General features: G+C 57.7%; 3 protein-coding genes across 3 annotated transcripts; 1 reads left to right on the plus strand and 2 right to left on the minus strand.

The window, feature by feature from the left end:
• Positions 1–1,455: 1,455 nt before the first annotated feature.
• LAMTOR2 (late endosomal/lysosomal adaptor, MAPK and MTOR activator 2) lies at positions 1,456–4,624 on the minus strand. The gene is made up of 4 exons (XM_026685792.2): positions 4,175–4,624; positions 2,694–2,856; positions 2,235–2,324; positions 1,456–1,639 (listed from the first exon to the last, which is right to left on the minus strand). Exons 1-4 carry the CDS (start codon positions 4,240–4,242, stop codon positions 1,583–1,585), a joined length of 378 nt encoding a protein of 125 aa, XP_026541577.1. The 5' UTR covers positions 4,243–4,624; the 3' UTR covers positions 1,456–1,582.
• A 79-nt stretch (positions 4,625–4,703) lies between these two features.
• On the plus strand, positions 4,704–14,298 carry UBQLN4 (ubiquilin 4). The gene is given in 12 exon segments (XM_087943260.1): positions 4,704–4,769; positions 4,772–4,912; positions 5,011–5,162; positions 6,121–6,350; positions 7,042–7,304; positions 8,632–8,790; positions 9,215–9,443; positions 10,300–10,439; positions 11,410–11,493; positions 11,675–11,790; positions 11,926–12,103; positions 13,537–14,298. Coding segments are annotated over 12 exon segments (1,896 nt in total). The 5' UTR covers positions 4,704–4,718; the 3' UTR covers positions 13,690–14,298.
• A 1,168-nt stretch (positions 14,299–15,466) lies between these two features.
• On the minus strand, positions 15,467–20,392 carry NAXE (NAD(P)HX epimerase). The gene is given in 7 exon segments (XM_026685790.2): positions 15,467–15,883; positions 17,093–17,165; positions 17,168–17,242; positions 17,688–17,801; positions 18,316–18,426; positions 19,369–19,477; positions 20,113–20,392. Coding segments are annotated over 7 exon segments (831 nt in total). The 5' UTR covers positions 20,259–20,392; the 3' UTR covers positions 15,467–15,680.
• Positions 20,393–20,663: the final 271 nt, after the last annotated feature.

The following is a 20,663-nucleotide window of genomic DNA, read 5'->3' on the forward strand; positions in this document are numbered from 1 at the left end:
AAGGGGGCTGGCCGTGTGGAACAGGCACCCGGGCAGAGCAGTGGGCAGCGCTATTTCTCTGGACAAGTTGCTGGCCAAGAACATCGGTGAGGAGCGGCTTCAGCTGGAGCGACAGCCACCGCCTCCTGAGGGATGCAGGGGGCAATTCCTGGGCGCCCCCCCCTCCACAACATAGGGAGGCCAGGCTGTTCCCCAGCTTCAGCAGGTGACGGTCAGGCTGTTTCGGTTTCATTTCCCTATTTTTCCTGGCGTAATTATTGTAAAGCATTTTGAGATCCTCTGTGAAAGCGGAAGGCCAGTGCAGATCTTCAGGAAATTCTCTCCGTGATCCTACACTGGAAGGTTCATTGCCAAAAAACAAGAACAAACCTTTCCTCCTCGTCTCCTTAACGTTTTAAGGGCTTAACTGAATCGCCTCAATTCTTTCCTTTTGAGGTCCCTGGGATGATTTAACTGCTTTACTTTTTGCTTCAGGGGCAGGAAGAGGTTTCTGGGTAGTTCAGGAGACACCCGGGAATCTCTTCCAATTTCTCGGGTCAGAAGAAGCTCCAGCAGAGGCCCTTTGGTATGCCCAGAAGCCTTTCCCAGCTTCCAGAATTGGAGGCTTCCGAGTGTCAGGAAGGGCCCGGCGAGGTGACTCAGGGCTGCCTCGCCCCTGAAGACTGACACAACTAGACCTAAGAGGGAGGGAGGTGTGGCAGGTGCGGCTTGGCACTCGAAGCCTCCTGAAGCTCCCTCCCACCTGGGCCTCTCCCTGCAACACACAAGAGGCCAACCTGCCACCCCACCCAGGGAGGGGCCCTTCCTACTCCCAGGAGGGGAGAATCCCACCCTTCCAGGGGTCTCGGGTCGGTTGAGAGAAGCAGTCCAAGCCAACAGGGTCCCTCCCACCCACCCCCGATGACCCGTCCCTTTGGGTCTTTCCCAAGGCACAGTATCAGCCCCCTCCCTTGGAAAAGGGTCCCCTGGGGCGGCTGGGCAGGTCTGAAAGCAAGACCAGCCAGGTGGCATTCTCTCCCTGAGCCTTGGGCGACACCAAGTGGGCACCTTCAGTACTGCCTTCCAACTCAAGAACCCCAGCAGAAGAGGGGCTCCTGCCTGCCCCCCCCCATATAATAATCCTTGACCTACGAAAAGAATTGGGACCAGAATTCCCACTGCTAAACAAGGTGGGGAAGCCAGTCACACCTGAGCTTATGGCTTATGGCCAAGGGCTGTTACGCCAAGCTCTGCAGCTCTTTACGTGAATCGTTGATTTATATTTCGTGTCCTTGATCTCCTGTATGCATTATTCCCTTCTGCCATGCTAGCGTCCACTTTCTTCCTTCTGGAACGATGATGGCTCCAGTTATTTCTAACCACCCCATTTCCCCCTTCGGGTGGCAGCTCTGGGTGGCAGGTCCGCCGTCGAGACCATCCCAGCCCCTTCCATCCATCCATCAGGCAGAGAAAAGCTGCTAAGGACGTCCTTTATTCTCTTCCCCGCATCCCTCCAGTGTCTGAAAGAAGCACATGGTGCTCAGCACCCTTCGTGGTCTGCTGGGAGGCAGGACTCCCAGACTCAACGGCCAGCCAGGCCCCGTCAGGAAGCAGCCACCTGGGTCAGGGGTTCTTCAAGGTACTGCACCAAGGCTTGGGCCTGCAGAGAGAAGGGAAAACGTTGGGTCTGTCAAGAAAGCCCTGCAGCCAGGCCTGGCCTCCACTCAGCTGCCGGAGCGGCTACAGTACAGATCTCTGCTGCCTTGCCAGGGCCTCTCCTGCTGCTGGGAAGAAAGACAGAACGCCGCTTTCCAAGGTTTCCTGGAGGGTTTTACTCCATTTTAAATCATGGAGTGGCTAACCATATTTTTGTCTAATATAGTGTAGGCCATGGGGGTGCAGCTAGGATTAATTTCATATTCCAGTACTTAAGATAACCATGTATAAGCATGACATGAAATATTACTGGAAATATTCCAAAGACTTTTGGTCTAATTTATTGGAGAAGAAGCCTCTTATGGATTTTTTGTGTAGAAATGAGCAAAAAGAATCTGTGATCTACGATTATGATTAGATTATAGAAAGAAGGGCAATATGATATAACTTTCTTTGTACTTATAACTGCGGTGAAGAATATCAGAATCCATCCCTCTCTCTCCCCCCTCCCTCTATGTTTTCTTAAGTTTACATATAAACACCCTCAAAAACTTTACACACACACACCTCCTTTCTTTTCTATTTTTCTTCCCCCTTACCTTTGCTTTCAACATGCCAAAGCCCACCGTCTCCTTCGCATACATGCACAACAGCAGGTTAGCAACTCTGGTGATTGCCACACGGCCCTCCTGGATTTTGGAAAAGAAAAGAAAAAAGGGAGGCTAAAGGAAAAGCGCTTCCCCAATGGAGATCTCTTAGTTTGGCCCCCAGCATCCGTCCACTCTGGCCCCGGAGCAACTTGGGACAACTTTCACCTTAAGTCTCCCATGTTTCTTTCATAAGGGACGTGATAGAGAAAGGTTGCAACTTGGGAGGACTCTGCAGGAATCTGGCTGCAGCCCTGATCACCCTCCAGCCCCTTGATGGCCTGTGGACTTCCAGAATTCTGGGAAGTCATAGTTACTCAGGGGCCACAGTTGTTCAGCCTTGTTGCAAAGGCCTCTGAGGAGAACAGTGTCCAAGCAGGCCACAGAACAATCGCATCTTGGTGCGCGTACCATGCAGTCCATCAGGATGAACCTCAGATTGTCTTCGTTGAATGCTTGGTGCCCATTCTTGTCATAGGCCACCCAGATATTGCTGGCTATGGCAGCTGTGACTCTGGCGTCCGTGTCTCCGTAGCCGGAATAAGCGAGAAGAGACCCCTCGTTGTTCAGAAGCCTGGAGGAGGAGGAGGAGGAGGATGCTAAAGCAAAGGGGTCCTGGAAGACTTGCCCAAAAGCCCTCTGAGATAAAACTGCCGCACTCTGACAACCATTGTGACCATAAAGAACTACCTTGCTAAAACAGACCATGGTCCTGAACAGACCAGTCATCGGGTAACTTCGGAACATCCCTCTTCCCTCTGCAGCTACTGCCTACCGTTCCAGCAACTTACAGTTTACATACATGCTGCTACAGAAAGGCCATACAGGGCTGTACGACAGTAACCCAGCATGCAGCACAAGAGCGTCCCATGTTGGTGGGGATTCTGGGAGTTGAGGTCCACACATCTTAAAAATTGCCAAGATTGAGAAATCCAGAGGGAAAAAAAATGCCAATTAAGAAATCTCTCCCAGAGTTACAGGTAGTCCTCGACTTAGTTCATTTAGTGACCATTCAAAGTTACAACAGCAGGGGTAAAAGTGACTTATGGCCATTTTTCAGACTTATGACCATTGCAGCATCTCCGTGGTCACCTGATCAAAATTCAGCCACTTGGCAACTGGCTCTTGTTTTAATTGAGTTTAGTTTGTCATTGCACCTCATACAATGAAATTAAATACCAATGTGATGACCTGGGGCATGGCACAAAAGAAATAAAGTCACTTTGTTTCCTTTAATACCTCCAACTTGGCCCCCACTGTCCAGTTACCTTCGGCTGGAGAAAAAACTCACAACAGTTTTTAAAGGGAAGAAATTCCCTCCGAAAACATACATATAAACTCTAACTAAAAATCCATAAAAACCACGCTGCAGCAATTAACTGGACGGGGCAGGAGAAGGAATTGCAGACTTCAAAGGCCAACAAAACACACACAGTTGGGAAGACACCAGGAACCCAGATAAGCCTCGACCATAAAAGATAACTCATAATTTGTTTCCAAAAGTTGGCTGTGCGCAATTGCCTTTTAAACACTGTTTTTTCCCAGCTGCAGCTAATGAAGGGAATCAGGGCCCTTTCCTCCCCCGTAAGCCACGCAACCCACATTGCTCCCTTCTCCGTTCCTCCCTGCGTGCCCTAGGATGAAGAGGGGGGTGGGCCTGGGTCTTCCTCCGAATTCCCTCTGCCTTGCTCCACCTCTTCCCTGCTCTGCCCAGCCGGACTTTGCCCTTCCCCAGTTTCTTCCACAGCCAAAGGGGCCACACTCCCGCTCCCTGTCACCCCCCACCTCAGCCTCCCACCTGCCAGGCGGCGAAGGAGAGTCTCCCGTGGGGCCCCCAAGCGCCGCTTTCAGGCCCGGGGGAGGCGGGAACGCCGAGCCCCAGGGTGACTCACAGGGTGCTCTGGACGCCTCCCGTGTTGGCCTGGCTCAGCACCTGCGTCAAGGCCTTGGGGCGCAGCATGGCCGCTTCTGCGCGCTCAGGAGCGGAGACGGGGGACACTCCAGCGCCCGGCTCCCTCAGCTGATCGGGCCCGCACCCCCGGTGCACGCTGGGAGTGGTAATCTCCGGCGCTTCCGGTTCCTGCCCTTTCCCCGACACCACTCTATCCCCGCGCCTCTATCCTCTGAGGCAGGTGGGGCGCTCTGGGAGCTCGTCTCGCTGCGCCGCCCGTCCCTCAGGCGACGCCGAGCCCTAGTCCGTAGGAGGCCGGGGGCCGTTCTTTGGGGCGAGGAGGGGCACTACGCTTTTCTATCGCAGAGGCCCCAGCTCCCCGGGGACAGGGCTTTCGGAAGAACGGCGCGGCTTCCCAGAATAACCCCACCCTTGAACTCTGAACTCCGCCGGCGGCCCTCCGAGAGTTCCGGAAGTGCGCCCAGACCGCCGGAAGTACCCTGCCGGCACCTCTCCGCGCTCCCTCTCGCTCGCCGGCGGCCAAGATGGCGGAGCTGAGCAGCGGAGGCAGCGGCGCCTCGTCCTCCTCGCAGCCGGGCGGGGCGGCGGCGGCGGGGGCGGCGGGGGCGAAGGCGAGCCCGCGGCCACGGCGGCCACGGGCGCCCTGATCCGCGTGACGGTGAAGACGCCGAAGGACAAGGAGGAGATCCTGACCGGCGAGCGCATCTCCGTCAGGGAGGTCCGGCCGGGCGGGGCTGCCGGGGGTGGGTGGGGAGGGGCGGGGTGGGGGTCTCCGCGGCCTGCCTGACCCCGGCCTCTCTCACCCCCCACCCCCAGTTCAAGGAGGAGATCTCGCGGCGGTTCAAGGCCAAGCAGGAGCAGCTGGTGCTGATCTTCGCGGGGAAGATCCTGAAGGACGGCGACTCGCTGCTCCAGCACGGCGTGAAGGACGGGCTGACGGTGCACCTGGTCATCAAGACCCCCCAGAAGTGAGAGGAAGGGGGAGGGGCTTCCTTAGGTGACGACCCCCTTGGCCAGCCTCCCCCTCCCCTCGCGCGGCTGAGCGGAGGGGGCGCTGGGGGTGTCCCAGCCTTGGCCGCTGTAAGGCTGCTGGACTTCAACTCCCAGAATTCTCCAGCCGGCTCTGCTCATCGTCTATTAAAAACTCTGCTGGCTGGAGAATTCTGGGAGTTGAAGTCCAGCAGCCTTAAAGTGGCCAAGCCTGGGCACCTCTGCAGTCTGGCCAGTGGTGTCCCCACAGCAGGGGGGGGGGGGTCCTTCCCTTTTGGCGGCTTCTGATCTCGGGCAGAGGATGCGGCCTCTAGTGGGTCATTGAACGGGCTGAGGCTCCTTTGCAGGGAGGGCCAGACGGAGCCCCAGCCGTGGCCGCCCCAAGCAGCCAGAACAGCTCCCAGAATGGCTGAAACAGGTTTCTTTATTGCTGGTCCCCCGTTCACAAGAAAAACAGAACAGCAGAAGGGACCTGGGAGGTCTTCTAGTCCAACCCTCTACCCAAGCAGGAGACCACCTACCATTCCAGACAAGGGGCTGTCCTTAAAGGCCTCCCATGATGGAGCAGCCACAACTCCGGGAGCCAAGCCACTCTACTGATTAATGGTCCTCCCTGTCAGGAAATTCCTCCTGAGTTGCAGGTTGCTCCTCTCCTTGGTTAGTTTCCATCCGCTGCTTCACAGAAGAGTGCTGGCTTCCCTTGGGAAATGAGAGATACAAGCCGAAGGTGATGTTACCTAGTTTGGGTAATGAAACATCTGCAAGAAAACAGCCGTGCTCAGGAAAGACCCCTCACAAACCTAAGAGTTCGACCCTTAAACTCCCCTGCATGGAGTCCATTCAGTGGGGATTTATTTTATGGCCCTCCCCCATTTGGGACCTGCAGCCAGTGGTTGCCTCCCCAATGGCAATGGCCGTATCTTGCTTGATTCGTAGGGTGCAAGAACCTCCCGGGGTGACGGTGGCTTCCCCTCCTGTTCCCTCTGCCACTGGGGTAGTTCTGGCCCCTTCTGCAGCTCCTCCATCCCCTGCAGCCCCCTCCCAGCCATCCACATCCAGCAGCGGCCTTTCAGACGTGGGGAACAGCAGCTGGAGGAGCAGCGCTTTGGGCGGCACGCCGGGGTCAGCTGGGGAAGGAACGCCCAGCGGGGCCACCTCCATCCTGTGTAAGTAAGAGAGGTCTCTCGACTGGCAGAGCTCTTAGGAAGCAGCTCAGGGAGGCAGGTGCTCCTTCTTGGGTGGGTGGGTGGGGGGTCTGAGTTGCTAGTGTCTCAGGTGGCCCTGCGGCAGGGTCATCCATCCAGAGAGGGCCAAAACATGGTGAGGGACTGGCTTTCGAGTACCTATACGCAGGAATGGTGGAGAGGCAGCCAAAATATGAGAGGCCGTTTTCCTGCTTCTCCTTAAGATCCGTTCCAGACCAGATCTTGCCTCCGTTCCGATCCCTTAGGAAAGAAAGGCCCTCAGCTCCATTTGGGTGAAGCGATAGGTTCTTTGGTTAAAAGTTGCTGCTGGCTGCAGTAAAGTCAGGCTAGGACCAAGATTCCCTCAGGAAAGGTTACAGTGCCGGCCCCCTTGACCGCTTCGCCTTCAGCCAGCGGAGAGCTGCAGAGGTGTTTCGAGAATCGCGGAGATGTTTGGGGCAATCCACACTCCACTCTCGGGGTGCATGGCCTTCAGTGTTGGCACAAACTAGTTCCACGCCTCTCTGGTCTTGGTCAACCTATCGTCCGTCCGTCCGTCCCCCCCACCCCTTTTGATGGCAGGATGCCGGGAAGGCACCAAGCCGAAGATTGCAGAACTGACCCCTTCCTCGGAGGTCGTTGTCTGAGCTGCTCTTCCTCTGTCCTCTCCCAGCCGGCTTTGGTGGCATTGCTGGGCTTGGCCACCTGGGGATGGGCTCAGCAAACTTCATGGAGCTTCAGCAGCAGATGCAGCGGCAGCTTATGTCCAGCCCGGAGATGCTGTCCCAGATCATGGAGAACCCCTTGGTCCAGAGCATGATGTCCAACCCAGACTTCATGAGGCGGATGATCACGGCCAACCCCCAGATGCAGCAGCTGATGGAACGGAACCCAGAAATCACCCACATGCTGAACAACCCCGAGTTGATGCGCCAGGTGGGCACCTTCTCCGTTCTTTGGCTTGTGGCTGCCTTTGCAGGGGAGACCGAGGCAGGTGTGAGCAGCACGGCCTGCCAGCCTCCTTCAGCTGTGGCGGGTAGCTGTTCCCAGCCAGTGTGGGGCCTTTTCTGCTCTGCGCCCAGGGATGGTCACACGCTCCCTGCTTTGAAGCAGAGAGAAAGGAGGGGACGCTGTCAGGAAGGCCTTCACGGCGCAAAGGAGTTTGTGCGGATCCATGTCTTGGTGGCTCAGGGGCAGCAGCCTGCCTGGTCAGAAGGCCTGTGCTGCAGATGCCCTGGGGAACCAGGTGCCGGGCTCCCCTCGGCCGTGGGGGGTTCCATGCCCTAGAAGAGCCTGAGGGATGCCAAGTCCCATCTCAGCGGAAGCTTCTGAGCCCCTGAGGTCGGGACGGCTGATGCGCCCGGTGCTGTGGGGCAGACCGGCTGCTGGCTCAGGCGGCCCCGGTGCTTTTGCTGAACGCCTTCCGTACATTTTCTCTTGAATGACGCCTTCCACCTGGAAGTGGGTGAGGTGGTTGGAGACAGAGGTGGTGTGGAAGGTCCACCCAAGCACAGCTTTGCCTCTCGTGGGGGGGACCTTTTGCGTGGAAGCTTTCCGTAGCCTCACCTCCCTGTGTCTGGGTGGGCTTCTGTGCTTTGGGGGTGTGGTGGATGGCCTGGGCTGGGCGAGGGAATGCTCCCCTGGGGGCTTCGGCCGTGTTGATTGTGGTTCTTTCTTGGCCTGGCCGTCCTCTGCATGCTGGAAGCCAGGCCCTGCTTCCTCTTCACCCCCCCTCCCCTCCGTGGAGAAAATTTTGGGTAGCTCTCAGCGGTCCAAGATCCAAGTCCTCCTGCAGACCAGCTAAGGTGTGTGTGTGTTAGTTAATGGATCACGGTTTTAAGACCTGAGCAGCCACTTTTCTGTCCAGCCTATTTCCAGAAGCAGAGCAACAGCTACGGTTGCTTTTCCAAACAGTATTGTGTACCCTATCCTGTCTGCCTGGACCCTGGTTTCTGACTCGGGTCTGGCCTGGTCCTCTTGCGCTGCCCCAGAGGGAGGTTCTGCCTTTGCTTGCTCATTTTTCAGTTGCTCTGCCGGCAACTCCAGAAGCCGGTTCAATGAGGGTCAATCCTGGGTTCTGGCAGACTCTTAGGGAAAAAAAAAAAAGAGTCTAGACTGTGTTTAATCAAATGTAATTTTTGTGCCACCCACCTCCCCTACAAGGTGGCTCTACTCCGACGGGTCTCATGCCACAAAAAAGGGGGTGGCAACCAAGGCGCCTCCCCTCCGGTTGGCTTTTAGAGTCCTCTGCCTCTTTCCTCAGACCATGGAGTTGGCGCGCAACCCAGCCATGATGCAAGAGATGATGCGCAACCAGGACCGAGCCCTGAGCAACTTGGAGAGCGTTCCCGGAGGGTACAGCGCCCTGCGGCGCATGTATACGGACATCCAGGAACCGATGTTCAGCGCTGCCAGGGAACAGGTGGGCGTATGGCTCGGCTGTTTCCCCCGGCTTATGGGGACAGCCTCAATCGTGACCGGCAGGGACTCGGGGGCTTCGCCTCTTCTGAAGTCACACCCCAATCTTCCAGGGGGGAGGGTCGTATATTTGGGTGTCCTTAGGAGCCCCGAGGGGTGGAAATCGTGGGGCCTTTCCAAGAGAACCTCGTCGGCTCAAATATGGGTTGCAGTTTGATGGGTTGCAGAACCCAGCATGGCCTGACAAGCGCACGCGTAGCCGAGCTTCTCCAGGGCTCCCCTCTGCAGTGGTTCTGGGCATCCCAGGCCAGCTGGGCTGTTTCACCTGGTGGTGTCAGTTGATCTGCAGCCCTGCTGCCGGCCCCCACCCCTGCGACGGGGCACGGGGGTGCACAGCTCCTTTTTCCCCTGGCTTCTCCTTCTCCTAGTTTGGCAACAATCCGTTCTCTGCCCTCTCCGGGAGCTCGGAGGCCCCAAACGCACAGCCTCTGCGGACGGAGAACCGGGAGCCGTTGCCCAACCCTTGGAATCCCGTTCCTGCTTCTCAGGGCCAGGAGCCGGAGAACGAAGGAGGCCCTAACCCCGAGCCGGTCCCAAGCCGGAGCACGCCCACCGTCTCCAACCCTCTGGGCATCAACGCAGCCGCTCTGGGGTCAGGTACAGCCTTGCCACCCTCCCACCCTCCGCTTCCATTCAGAGGGGGGCCCCTTGAGCTGCACCTCCCCTTTGCGCCCAGGGCATCTCGGTTAAAGGTGAGCGAGGGGAGAGGCTTTTTCGTGGGACGCATCCGGAATACCGGTCGGACTTTCCAAGGGAGGAAGGCCTGCCTTCTCGTGCAACCCGGAGCAGTTTGGGCAAAGCGGCATTTGTGGGCAGGCGGAAGGCTGAACCTGCGGCTGAACCGCTCCGGCTGTGGCTGATGGGAACTGAAGGCTCCTGGCTATTTAGCTGGGGGGGGGAAGGGAGCCGGACGGACATGCAAACTAGTGAAATCCCGGGCGTGCCCTTGTTCCTAGAGAAAGACCCACCCTCCCCAAAGAACCCGGACCCCGATGCTGCTCCACTTTCTGTATTCTGACACTGCCTGGGATTGCAGGGCTCCGGCTGTGCCCTCTATTCCGGGGGGTCTTCATCCCCTAAAGCAGGGGTCTCAACCTTGGCAAGTTTAAGCCTGGAGGACTTCAACTCCCAGAATTCCCCAGCCAGCTTGCTGGCTGGGAATTCTGGGAGTTGAAGTCCTCCAGGCTTAAACTTGCCAAGGTTGGAGACCCCTGCCCTAAAGGACAGTAACTCCGCTGGCATTTCCTTCTGCATCTTCTGGGTGTTTCGCAGACGGGCATGATTGAGATGCCCACCTCCATCTCTTTCTCCCCCCTTCCCCCAAACCGCTTGTATTCTTCTTTCCTTCCTTCCTTCCTTTTAACCGAGAGAGGCTTTTGGGGGGGTTGGATTCTCGCTCTGGCATGATTCCCTGCAGATGAACCCCCCTTTCGCCCCCCCACAACCCCCACAGGGATGTTCAGCAGCCCCGAGATGCAGGGGCTCCTCCAGCAGGTCTCCGAGAATCCTCAGCTGATGCAGAGCGTGATTTCGGCTCCTTACATGCGCACGATGTTGCAGACCCTCGCCCAGAACCCAGAGGTCGCCGCTCAGGTGAGTCTCTTTTCACACCTGGCCGGGGTGGGTGGGGGGAATGAGTTGGAGAGAGGCTCTGGTTCTCCAGAACGGTTGTCCCTCCCTCTGCAGTGGCCGGGGGTGGGGAATGAGAGACCCCTTTGCTCAGTTGGAGTTGGAGAGATGCTCTTGTCCCTCCCTCTGCAGGGCAGCTTTGCAGCGTGGTTGCCTCCAGGAAAAGGCAGGGGTGTGTGTGTGTGTCCTCATTTAGTGACCGTCTGCGGTTACAACGGGGATGAAAAAGCTGCAGCCAGCCCTCACATTTACGATCTTCGGAGGCTTATAAAGCGAAGGAGCCTCAAGTCGGAGGCTAAAGCACAGTTATGGTTTCACTCAGCTTCGCTTAACGACCAAGTGGCCGGTCCCGGTTGTGGTTGCTGAATGATTCCTCTCTGTCGTAGTAGATCTGTGGGAGTGAAGTTGGGGAGGGTGGAGGTTCGTGGTGGGTTTCGTCTTCCGAGGAGTCTGGGGGCTGCCGCTGCTCTTCTGTTCCTAGGGCTTCAGGGGTGGGTGGGTCAAGTGAGGGTCTTCGGATTGTGGCTGAGGGTCTGGTGACAGGGAGGGTACATCAGGCGAGGGCCTTGGGGGGGTGAACTGCTGGCGGGGGCTTTGTGTGGGGGCCGCCTCTGGTGGGCTGGGCGGTTGATTTGGACCCCTGGTTGAGCCCAGGGGGTCTGCTGGTGGAGCTGCCTGGGGAGGGCCAGGCGTGGCGGGTGGAAACGTGGCCGATGGTTGTGGTGTTGCTCCAACCGAACCGGGGCTCCTTGGTCTCGGTGTGGGTCGAGGTTGAGGGCCCATTGACCTGCACCGGCCAAACGTCCGGAAACCAACCCACGAGCTCAGAGGACGAGCCCTTCACCCTCTTGTCCCACACCTATTCGCCCCCACGGCAAAAGTCCCGGGAGGGCTGAGGCTCCGCCCACTAAGCCTGGCTGCCGTTCCCTTGCAGATGATGGTCAACGCTCCGGTCTTTGCTGGCAACCCTTCCCTTCAGGAGCAGCTGCGCCTTCAGCTGCCTGCCTTCCTGCAGCAGGTGCGCCTGGGGGGGGCCTGGAGGCCAGAATCGCAGCCCTCCCTTTCAGCCCCGCTCTTCCCCCCTCCCCCCCCATTGCAGCTTTGGGTCCGAGTGCTGGACCCACAAGGAGAGCTGCCCCTCCCCCCACCCCCGGTGGCGGCCTTGGGGAGACCTGTGGCTCTTTGTTGCGCCCCCACAGATGCAGAACCCCGACTCGCTCTCGGTCCTGACGAACCCTCGGGCCATGCAGGCTTTGCTGCAGATCCAGCAGGGGCTCCAGCTGCTGCAGACGGAGGCCCCAGGCCTCATGCCCAGGTACGAAGGGGCTGAGGTGGGCCCGGTGGTGGGGACCGTGTCCCAGAGTGGGAGGATCTTCCTCCCACCTGCCAGACAGACCCACCTGCAGCTTTGCTTCCTGCTGGCTAAACAAAGCGTGTTCTTGCCTTGCAGCCTGGGATCTCTTGGGGCCCCTCAGCCCCCCCACACCTTCCGCCGGAGGAACCCCAGTCCTGGAGCCCCCTTGCCCAGCAGCTTGGCCCCTGCCAGCACCGCCCCAGCTGGGGACAGCAACCCCTCCCAGCAGCTCATGCAGCACATGGTGCAGCTCCTGGCCAGCGCCAACTCTCAGGTAGGCAGTGGCGGAGGTTGCCCCTCGTGCCCCACCTGCCTTCGTCCTCTTCTGACTGCTCAGCTCCCCCCCCCTCCCCCACTTCAAGGGGTCTGGGAAGTTCCTTTCCTTTTTCCATCTTGGAATGAGAGCCAGGTGGGGCCTCCTGCTTTTCAGCCCTTCCTTGGCTCCCGATCTCTTCCAGAGGGTGCCTGACCCTTCGCTCCATCTGGCCTTGATTGTAGTGTGGCTCAATGTTTACGTCTTTCAGGACTGCCTGGGCTTTTAACCTGTATTCTTAGCTGTAAGCTGCCAGGGTCCTTAGTGATTGGTTGGTTTGTAAATACAATAAATTACTACTAGACTTCTTGGGCCATAGTTTCAGAGATATTTCCTGATCAATTTCAATAACGACCACGCTTCCTTGGGGGACAGAAAAGTTCCCAAAATTTCAGGGAGGAGAGATTCAGAGATCGACCCGCCTTGAAAGTAGCCCATGTTCCGTGGGGTAGCAGTCAAACATCAGCAGTTGATTCCCCCTGGAAATGTTTTTTGATAGTTTGTATTATGTCATCCTATTATAATTTTTAGGCCATAACATGTTTTATAAAGTTTGCCCGATTTCAATTCCACAAGAGTCATGGGCTCTGGCACCCATTTTGCAAATTAGCCCATGAACTGACTTTGCTTCCTGGTCCAGGGGTCGCCAACCTTTTGGACCTCGGGGACCACCAAACTCATCATTTTAAATCCCGCGGAGCAGAGACCCTGAGAAAAATCTCAGAAAAGTCTGCAGGAATATTCCCCACCCCGTTTTCCTACTGATCGATCATTCTTTATTTGGGATCACAGGATACCGTCTCCAGCTCCGTTCTTGGCGGGGGGACTTTTGGCTTCATGCAAGGAAAGCAGCAGAAGCCGCAGAAGTCTTCCTTTCTCTCCCTCAAACTCCGCCAGAAATGAGTCTTTGTCGTGACTCATTGTCGTGCTGGCGCAGCCTCTTGGAGCAGGAGGCCTTGCAGGGCCCCAAAGACTCATTTCTGGCGGAGTTTGGGGGAAAGAAAAAGACTTTGGCTGCTTTCCTTGCGTGCAGCCAAAAGCAGAAGAAAGAAGCGGAAAGAAGCAGCCCGGTGGCCAGGCCAGGTGCGTGGGGCAAGTTCCCCCCCTTGTGTTCCCGCTCAGCCTGGATTAATTGCTTTTGGGGGGGGACATTTCTCTGCAGACCACCAACATTTTCTCACGGAGCACCAGTTGGTGACCGCTATCCTAGACAGTTGCCCTGCAGTGCCTGGTTCTGCCCACTTACAGGCTGCCGGCCCCAGAGTTTTAGTAGGGCCAGTAGGGTCAGTTCAGACAGCTGGGAGGCGATGCCACTTGGATAGCGGTTGGGAACAGACCGACAGCCACGCCTGTTGCTCAGCAGCTCACGAGCGGTTTTTTCCTTTTCACAGCAGGCCCAGAGCCCAGAGGTCCGGTTCCAGCAACAGCTGGAGCAGCTGAGCGCCATGGGCTTCATCAACCGCGAGGCCAACCTCCAGGCCCTCATCGCCACCGGAGGAGACATCAATGCCGCCATAGAAAAACTCTTGGGGTTCCAGGCTTCCTAACACCACGCGAGGGGCCTCCGATCAGCTCTTGGCACGCAAGAACCTTTCCAGGCCCAAACCCAACACCGGTACCCCCCAATCCCTCAAAGACTGGAATAACAACGCCCCCAGTTCAGTAGAGCATGCCCAGTTTTGCACCAAATGCTTGAGACCAGGGGCCACTTTAAGACCTGCGGAGGTCAACTCCCAGAATTCCCCAGCCAGCGTAATATAGCTGGCTAGGGAATTCTGGGAGTTGAACTCCGCAGGTCTTGAGGTTGGGCAGCCCTGTTTGAGATGCTGCATTGTGCATGGATTCCAGGCCCCCCACGGCTGTTTTAAATCTCTTTCTCCCCCCACCTTGTTCTCAAAATTAGGCTCCTCCTCCTCCTCCTCCTCCTTTTAGTTTAGAGAAGTTTAACTTCTAGGTAACCCAAACTGTTGTGTTCAATTAATTTGCTCTGTGCTTAGATTTCTTTCTTTTTTTTTGCCCCCTTCCCCCCCCCAAAGCTAAACCACAAGGAAACGCCAGCCGTGGCCTTCCTGCCCAGGGAGGGTCTCGTGGGGAGAGAGAAAGACGGACAATGTTGTTAAATGCTAGTAAAAATAACCAGTTCTTCTGTCCTTTTCGCAACGACTCCCGTCTCTCAGTTAGCAGCCGGCATCAGCCGGTGGGCCTGGCAGGGGGGAAGCTGGCTCTGCCCTCGCCAAGGGGGGTGCTGGGACCTGCTTCTACCACAGGGGGGGCCTGCGTTGTCCCAGCACAAAGGGGTGGGGGGATGTCTGAAGGGTCTGCCCCCATTGGGGGCAATTGATGTGCCTGAAGGGGGCCCTCTGCTTCCTTTCTTTCTCTCTCTCTGATCCAGCAGCATCAGAGTCCTTGGAGTGTGTCAAACTTAAGGCCCCGGGGGCCAGATCTGTGCCCCCCCCCCCCCCCGGGCCTGGAAATAGCAAAGGATCGGCCTGCGGTGCCTCTGCCCTCCTGAGGCTCCATTTTTGTAGCGGGAGGCCGAAAAGGGAGCCCAGGAGCCCATTTTCTTTGGCAGAGCACTGGGGCCACAGCGGCCCCCAACATGAATGACGCCGAGCTGGCCACACCCTCCTCTGCTCCCCCCCCAGGCCAAACACAACCCAGATGTGGCCCTCAATGAAATTTGAGTTTGAGACCCCTGCCCTGGAGGCGGTTTCTGGAGGCCCAAAGATGGAAGGATGGAACCTACTCTGGGTTGCCGCCCTCCTTGCTCGCTTCAAGCGGCTGGAAATCGCCACGCCTTGAAAGTCTGAACCGGTCAGTCCAGGCCTAAAGTGCACAATGGCTCAGCTGCCTGTGCCCCCCTCTTCCTCCCCCCACCGCTCGGGGGGTCTTGGATGACCGTCTGGTGAGCTCAGCCTGGATTTCCTGGGCTTGGAAGCAGCGGGACCCCAAGGGTTCTGCTGCTTTCCCACTCCGGGAAGAACCTGTTCTGGGTCCCCTTTTCCCAAAGACGGAATTGGGCGGCTCTTATTTTCCATTTTCCGATCGCTCCCTCGTTTGGCTGAGCCTCGGGGTGGCGTTTGCCTTCCTCCCCAAAAAGCCCGCTCAGGCCCACCTGGCTGCCTCCGCTCCTCCAGGATGAAGGTAGCCGGGAGAAGGCTCCTCCCCCACCCCAAGGGTTGGTCCCTCCCCCGTTAAGCTTGAGGTGGGATTTCCTATCCGAGGACCCAGGCGACAGCAGCCCCCGAAACGTTCCTTGACAGTGTCTTCCCTCTCCCCCTCGTCCCCTTAGCCAAAGAGATCTTGAGAAATGACGGAAGGAGCTTTTCCCCGGCATAGTTTTATTCAAGGAAGGCAAAAATTTATATAAAGCGTCCACTAAGCCTCCTCGAGACACTAACAAGGAGCTGCAATCCAGTCCAGGCTCTTGCTGGCTCTGGGACCAAAATCTCTACTCCGTGCCCATGGTGGGGGGAGGGGCGTTGCCCCCTCCAGCCCGCCCCCGCCCCCCACAGCAGGTGGGTCTGCTGGGCCGGCCCTAGGAGAGGCGCAGGACCGAGTCCGTCTCTGGGTAGGGCGGCAGGTTGAGGGCGTACTTCTTCTGCAGGGCCTCGGGCACAAACCGGCCCCCCAGGAAATGGTAGCGCCCCTGGAAGTGCCGGGCCGCCGCCTTGGGGGCCGTGAGCGAGATCAGCATGTCCGGCTGCAGCCCGCCAGGGTTGCCCTTCTCCACGTCCCAGCCTGGCAACGAGAGGAACGGGGCCGTAAGCGAAAGGCAGGCGTGCCTGCAGGGAGCCAGCCAAGGGCCCCCGCGTATCCCGAGGTGCCAAGGCAGCCTTGCTGTGGCTCTCTGGCTTGGTTAAACTGCAGGGGCCCTACACACACACACACACACACACACGGAGCATCAGCCCTGTTTTCTCCAGATTTCAGGGGGAGGCAAAGCCAGAACAGAAAGGAAAAATGAAACATTCAGACACTTGAGTGAGGTCACCAATAGAGTCAGAAAAATTAAACCCTTCCTTGCTTAATTTTGGGATGAGGTTTATGGACCCCCACTCCTGTGCGGCCCTGGAGCCTCTGGGGAGAAAGGATGCTGGAGGTCAGAACCGGATTCCGTTTTGTGCTTCCAAATTTGTCTAAAACAGGAGTTCCCAACCTCTTGAGTTCATTCACTGTTCGTGAAGCTTCTCGTTGTTCATCAATCCCCAGAGATTCATTACACAGAAATAATAAATACAACCATAACTAATTGCACCATGAATAATAATAACACTGAAGGTTGGATATTGACCACTTTGGAGCGTCCTGCTTTAAAGTCTGCTGATATTACCAATGCCCACTCTGAATAGTTCATCATTCGAAGTATTAGGGCAGGGGGTCCCCAAACTTGGCAACTTTAAGACTTGTGGACTTCGAGTCCCTCAGCCAACTTTGTTGACTTGAAGATCTCTGGGAGTTGAAGTCCACAAGTCTTCAAAGTTGCCAAGTTTGGAGACCTCTGTATTAGAGGGTGGGAAATGAACAGCAGCTATGAAAAAAAAAAATATCAGGCTAATTGTATCCTGACAGGCAGTTTGGTGTTGTGGTGAAGGCACAAGTCCTTGGGCACAAAGCCAGTGGGTGACCTTGGGCCAGCCATTTCCCCTCAGCCCTGGGAAGGAGGCAGTGGCAAACTACTCTGAGCAACCTTTCTCCAGGCAGCCTCAGAATCGGACACAATTGAATGGAAGAAAAAATGTATTTTATCTCTACTTACAAGCCTAGACCCCGTTAAAAGGTAAATTTCTCAGCACTGAGAAATTTATTCCATGGACCTAAATTTTCCAAAATTGCTCTCCAGCAGAATTATTTCTTGGGGGATTTGGGAGGGGGGGCACAGAAGGCCAGCAGGATGAGGTACAACCTCCCAACAATGAAGCAGCCCAGGCCCACTTGGGCCCAACATACCAGAAGGAATATCGATGCTGACCACAGGGATGGTCACCTTCTCCAAGGTGCCCAGGATGGCCCCAAAAAGGCTCCCGCGACGGCGCCCTGGAAGCTGAACCCAAAGATGGCATCCACCACCAGACCGTAGGCCTCGTCGATGAGGGCAGCCTGCGGGGGGGATCAGACGGGTGAGGGGTGCAGGTGTGGAGACCCCACAAGAGGGGCTTCGGTCCAGCCATCCCCAAAACGGGGCTCTCTTTAGAGGGGGGGTTCTCAACCTTGGCACTTGAGGATGGGGGGATTTCAACTCCTCAGATCCCCCCACCAGCCTTAACCAGAAGCTGTGATGGCGCAGTGGTCAGAATGCAGTACTGAAGGTTAACTCTGCCGACTGCCAGCAGCTTGATTCTCACCGGCCCGAGGTTGACTCGACCTTCCATCCTTCCGAGGTCGGTGAAATGAGGACCCGGAGGGCTGGAAAGCCCTGTGAAGCCGTATATGAGCCTAAGGGCGGTTGCTATGATCCCTGAGACCACCTTGTAGAGCAGCGTTTCTCACCCTTGGCTGCGGGAAGGTGGGTGGACGACCTCCATTTTCTTTCTTTTTGACTTACTTCAGAGGGAAACTCTGTCAGGAACGGGATCTCCATCTTCTTACACTGGGTGGTTAAACCTTCAAAAAGCGGCTTGTTGGGGCGCTTAGGATAATAGAGAGTCGGCTGGTAGCCCTGCAAAGACAAGGGGGTTAATCTGGAATTCCCTGTTTGTCTGGGGGGGTCTGTTGTGTTCCTTGGTGCCTTTTGGGCAGCCACGGTTTGAGAAGACCTTCACAGTGGGCAGGAGGCCAGCAGTCCCAATATTGAGCCTCTGTGGCGCAGTGGTCAGAGTGCAGTACTGCAGGCTCCTTCCGCTGACTGCCAGCTGCCTACAATTTGGCAGTTCAAATCCCACCAGGCTCAAGGTGGACTCAGCCTTCCGTCCTTCCCAGGTGGGTAAGATGAGGATCCAGATGGTTGGGGGCAAGAGGCTGACTCTGTAAACAGAGAAGGCTGCAAAGCACTATAAAGCGGTTTATAAGTCTTATGGCACAAACACTCCAGAGAAGCTCCATGGAGGGAGGTGGCAAACCCCGAGGCTCTCAGCTGCCAGGGGTGGAGGGTGGGAGAGAGAGACGCCTTGTGAGTGTTCCCTACCAGCAGCACTTACAAACACAACCGGGAGGGACAGGTGCAAACAACTCACAAACATTTTCAGATGACGGGCACAAACTAGTCCATCTCCGCCGTTGTTCCCAGGGCCGCACACGATCAGCACTGCTGGCTGGCTGCTGGTGAAGCTGCTGGCTGGGTATGCCTGGGGGGGGGAGAGGTTTGTCCTGAGAATGGCAAGTTTCCCAGGAGACCCACAAACACAAAGCGGGTAGTGGTAAAGAGTCTCCAGATTCCTAATCTAATGAAGAGCAAGGATTCTAGCCCTCATGAACTAACTATCCATAAACTCCTTGAAACAGATAAAACTATACATAAATATAGTTCAAATATAGTCCCTCCCCCAAAAAGGATAGAAAAAGAAAAACCAAGACAGGAAAGATGGTTCTTTGACTTCATCCCATTGGAAATATAACCTGGGCACCTACATACCGTGTTTCTCATATAATAAGGCCGGATCTTATTTTTTTTTTGAGCCACGAAAAAATGGCTAGGCCGTCTTTTTGGGGGTGACTTAATTCCCCCCCCTTGCATCTTCGGGTGGGTGGCGACGGCTTGGATGTTGACCTCGGTGTTGGTGGGGCACTTCGTATCGGGGTCAACGCAGGCAGCACCATATCCGGGTGAGCAACAAAAGTACTTCCTAATGGCAAGCCCCCCCCACCATTCCCCCCATTTCGCATGTTTTAATATAGGCCTTAATTTGGGGTGAGGGGCTTAATTTCATTTCATGCCTATAAAACATGCTGGGACTTCCTATTGGGGGAGGCCGTATTGTTGGAGAAACAGGGTACATACCCAGGCCGAAAGCTCTCCCATCCCTACGCAGCCCTGTGTGTGCATTCACAGAGAGAAAAACCCTTCACTCTAAAGTGGGTTGAGAGGACAAATGCGAACCTCATGCTTTGCCCAGGAAACTATCTCCTTCCATGGGAAGGAGGCCCAGGGAGGCCAGCATCCCTCCCCTGCTCTGCCTCCCCAGCACGTTGTGCCAACCCAGCTCTGGAAATGGAGCTGCTCAAGACAGCCAGCCGGGCGAAGGGTTTTTTTCCCCTTCCCTGGAGCCGCCTCGGCCTGGGATTCCTACCTTGGCAACGGCCGTGGCGCAGCTGAGGCCCGCCAGCTCCATCAGCTGGTCCACACTGAATCCGTACTCCTGGAAGAGCTCCTGGTCGATGGCCTGGGCTTCCTTCTGCCTGGAGGGGGCAGGAGGAGGGAGGGACTGCTCAGCAGCCCCCCGGACCGATGGCACGGATTGATCTCCTGGCCCACCACCGTCCCCAAAGGGTCGGCCGGACGGACGCTGAACCCCCTTGGCCTCCCTCCTGGCTGGATTGCTTGCGCCCTTCTCGAAGGGAAGAACGGGAACAGGGAGAAGAGCAGCTGCCAGGGCTGCCCCGCAAGAGGAGCCCGGCGGCGGCTGGTGCTGGAGGCCTCCGTGCCCAGCTGGCCGACCTCCCGTCCCCCCGGGGCCCTGCAAGCTCCGGCTCTTCGGCCTCCACTCTGGCTCAACACCCCCCCACTTGCAGGCCCGGGGCAGCGGGGCGAAGGCAGCCGCGGAGGGAGCCCCGCACGGAAGGGGCTTCGGCAGACCGCTCGGCTCCCTTGAAGCCCGGCTCTTTCTCGGGGAGGGAAAACGGGGTGGAAAGCGAGGCCACCGGATCGGAGCCCCCCAAGCCCCCTTGCACGAAGGCAGCAGGACGCCTCCCGCCCCCCCCGCACCGCTTCCAACGGAGGGAGACTTGGCCGCCGCCCGGCCCGAAGCCTCCTGGCCTCCCTCCTCCCCGGGGAGCGAGAGCGTCTCCCGCCCGCCGCCGCCTCGCCCGCCTACCCCAGGAACTTCAGGCCCGGCGCGGCGCTCTGCATGGCGCGGGGAGGCGGAGGCCAGAGCCGGGCCGGACAGTGTCCCGCGCCCGCCGCCCTGGACAGGAGCAGCCCGAGTCCCAGCAGAGCAGCCACCCGCCGCGGCCCGGACATGCAGCCTCCTTCCGCAGGCCCCGCAGGCCCCGCCCCGCCCCCGCCCCTCGGGCCCTCGAGCCTCCCCGCTCAGGGACAGTCTACCGCCCAGACCGCGGCTTTGGGCCTCCCCTTCGGCTGCTTAAGCCCCGCTCGGCCGGCCGGGACGCCCCCAGGTCCGCTGCCCCGCGGAAGGGCTGAGCGAGGCCGGCGGGGCGCCTGGAGAGCCCCGCCCACCGGGCAGCCGGGCGCTCGGCCATCTCTCCGCGCTCGGGAGGGGGAAGCGGGCAGGTTGGGCGGGGCTCCGACCGGCCACGCCTCCTGCGGGGAAACTACAGCGCCCAGGAGCTCTCCGCGGCCGCCCAGACGAGAGGGCGGGGCGAGGGCGGGCGGGGCGAGGGCGGCGGCGGCGGCGGCGGCGCGGGA

The sequence above is a fragment of the Notechis scutatus genome, chromosome 14 (genome assembly GCF_049901735.1).
Source record: "Notechis scutatus isolate UNSWTSFEM ecotype Mainland chromosome 14, rNotScu1.2, whole genome shotgun sequence".
NCBI classification, from domain to species: domain Eukaryota; kingdom Metazoa; phylum Chordata; class Lepidosauria; order Squamata; family Elapidae; genus Notechis; species Notechis scutatus.

What these genes read in the sequence shown, in the direction of transcription:
- LAMTOR2 (XM_026685792.2), bottom strand. Translation starts at nt 4,242, where the DNA reads ATGCTGCGCCCCAAGGCCTTGACGCAGGTGCTGAGCCAGGCCAACACG. An exon ending in TCATCCTGATGGACTGCATG is followed by an intron (nt 2,325 to 2,693) that starts GTACGCGCACCA and finishes TCCAAAATCCAG; the next exon opens with GAGGGCCGTGTGGCAATCAC. An exon ending in TTGGCATGTTGAAAGCAAAG is followed by an intron (nt 1,640 to 2,234) that starts GTAAGGGGGAAG and finishes TTCTCTCTGCAG; the next exon opens with GCCCAAGCCTTGGTGCAGTA.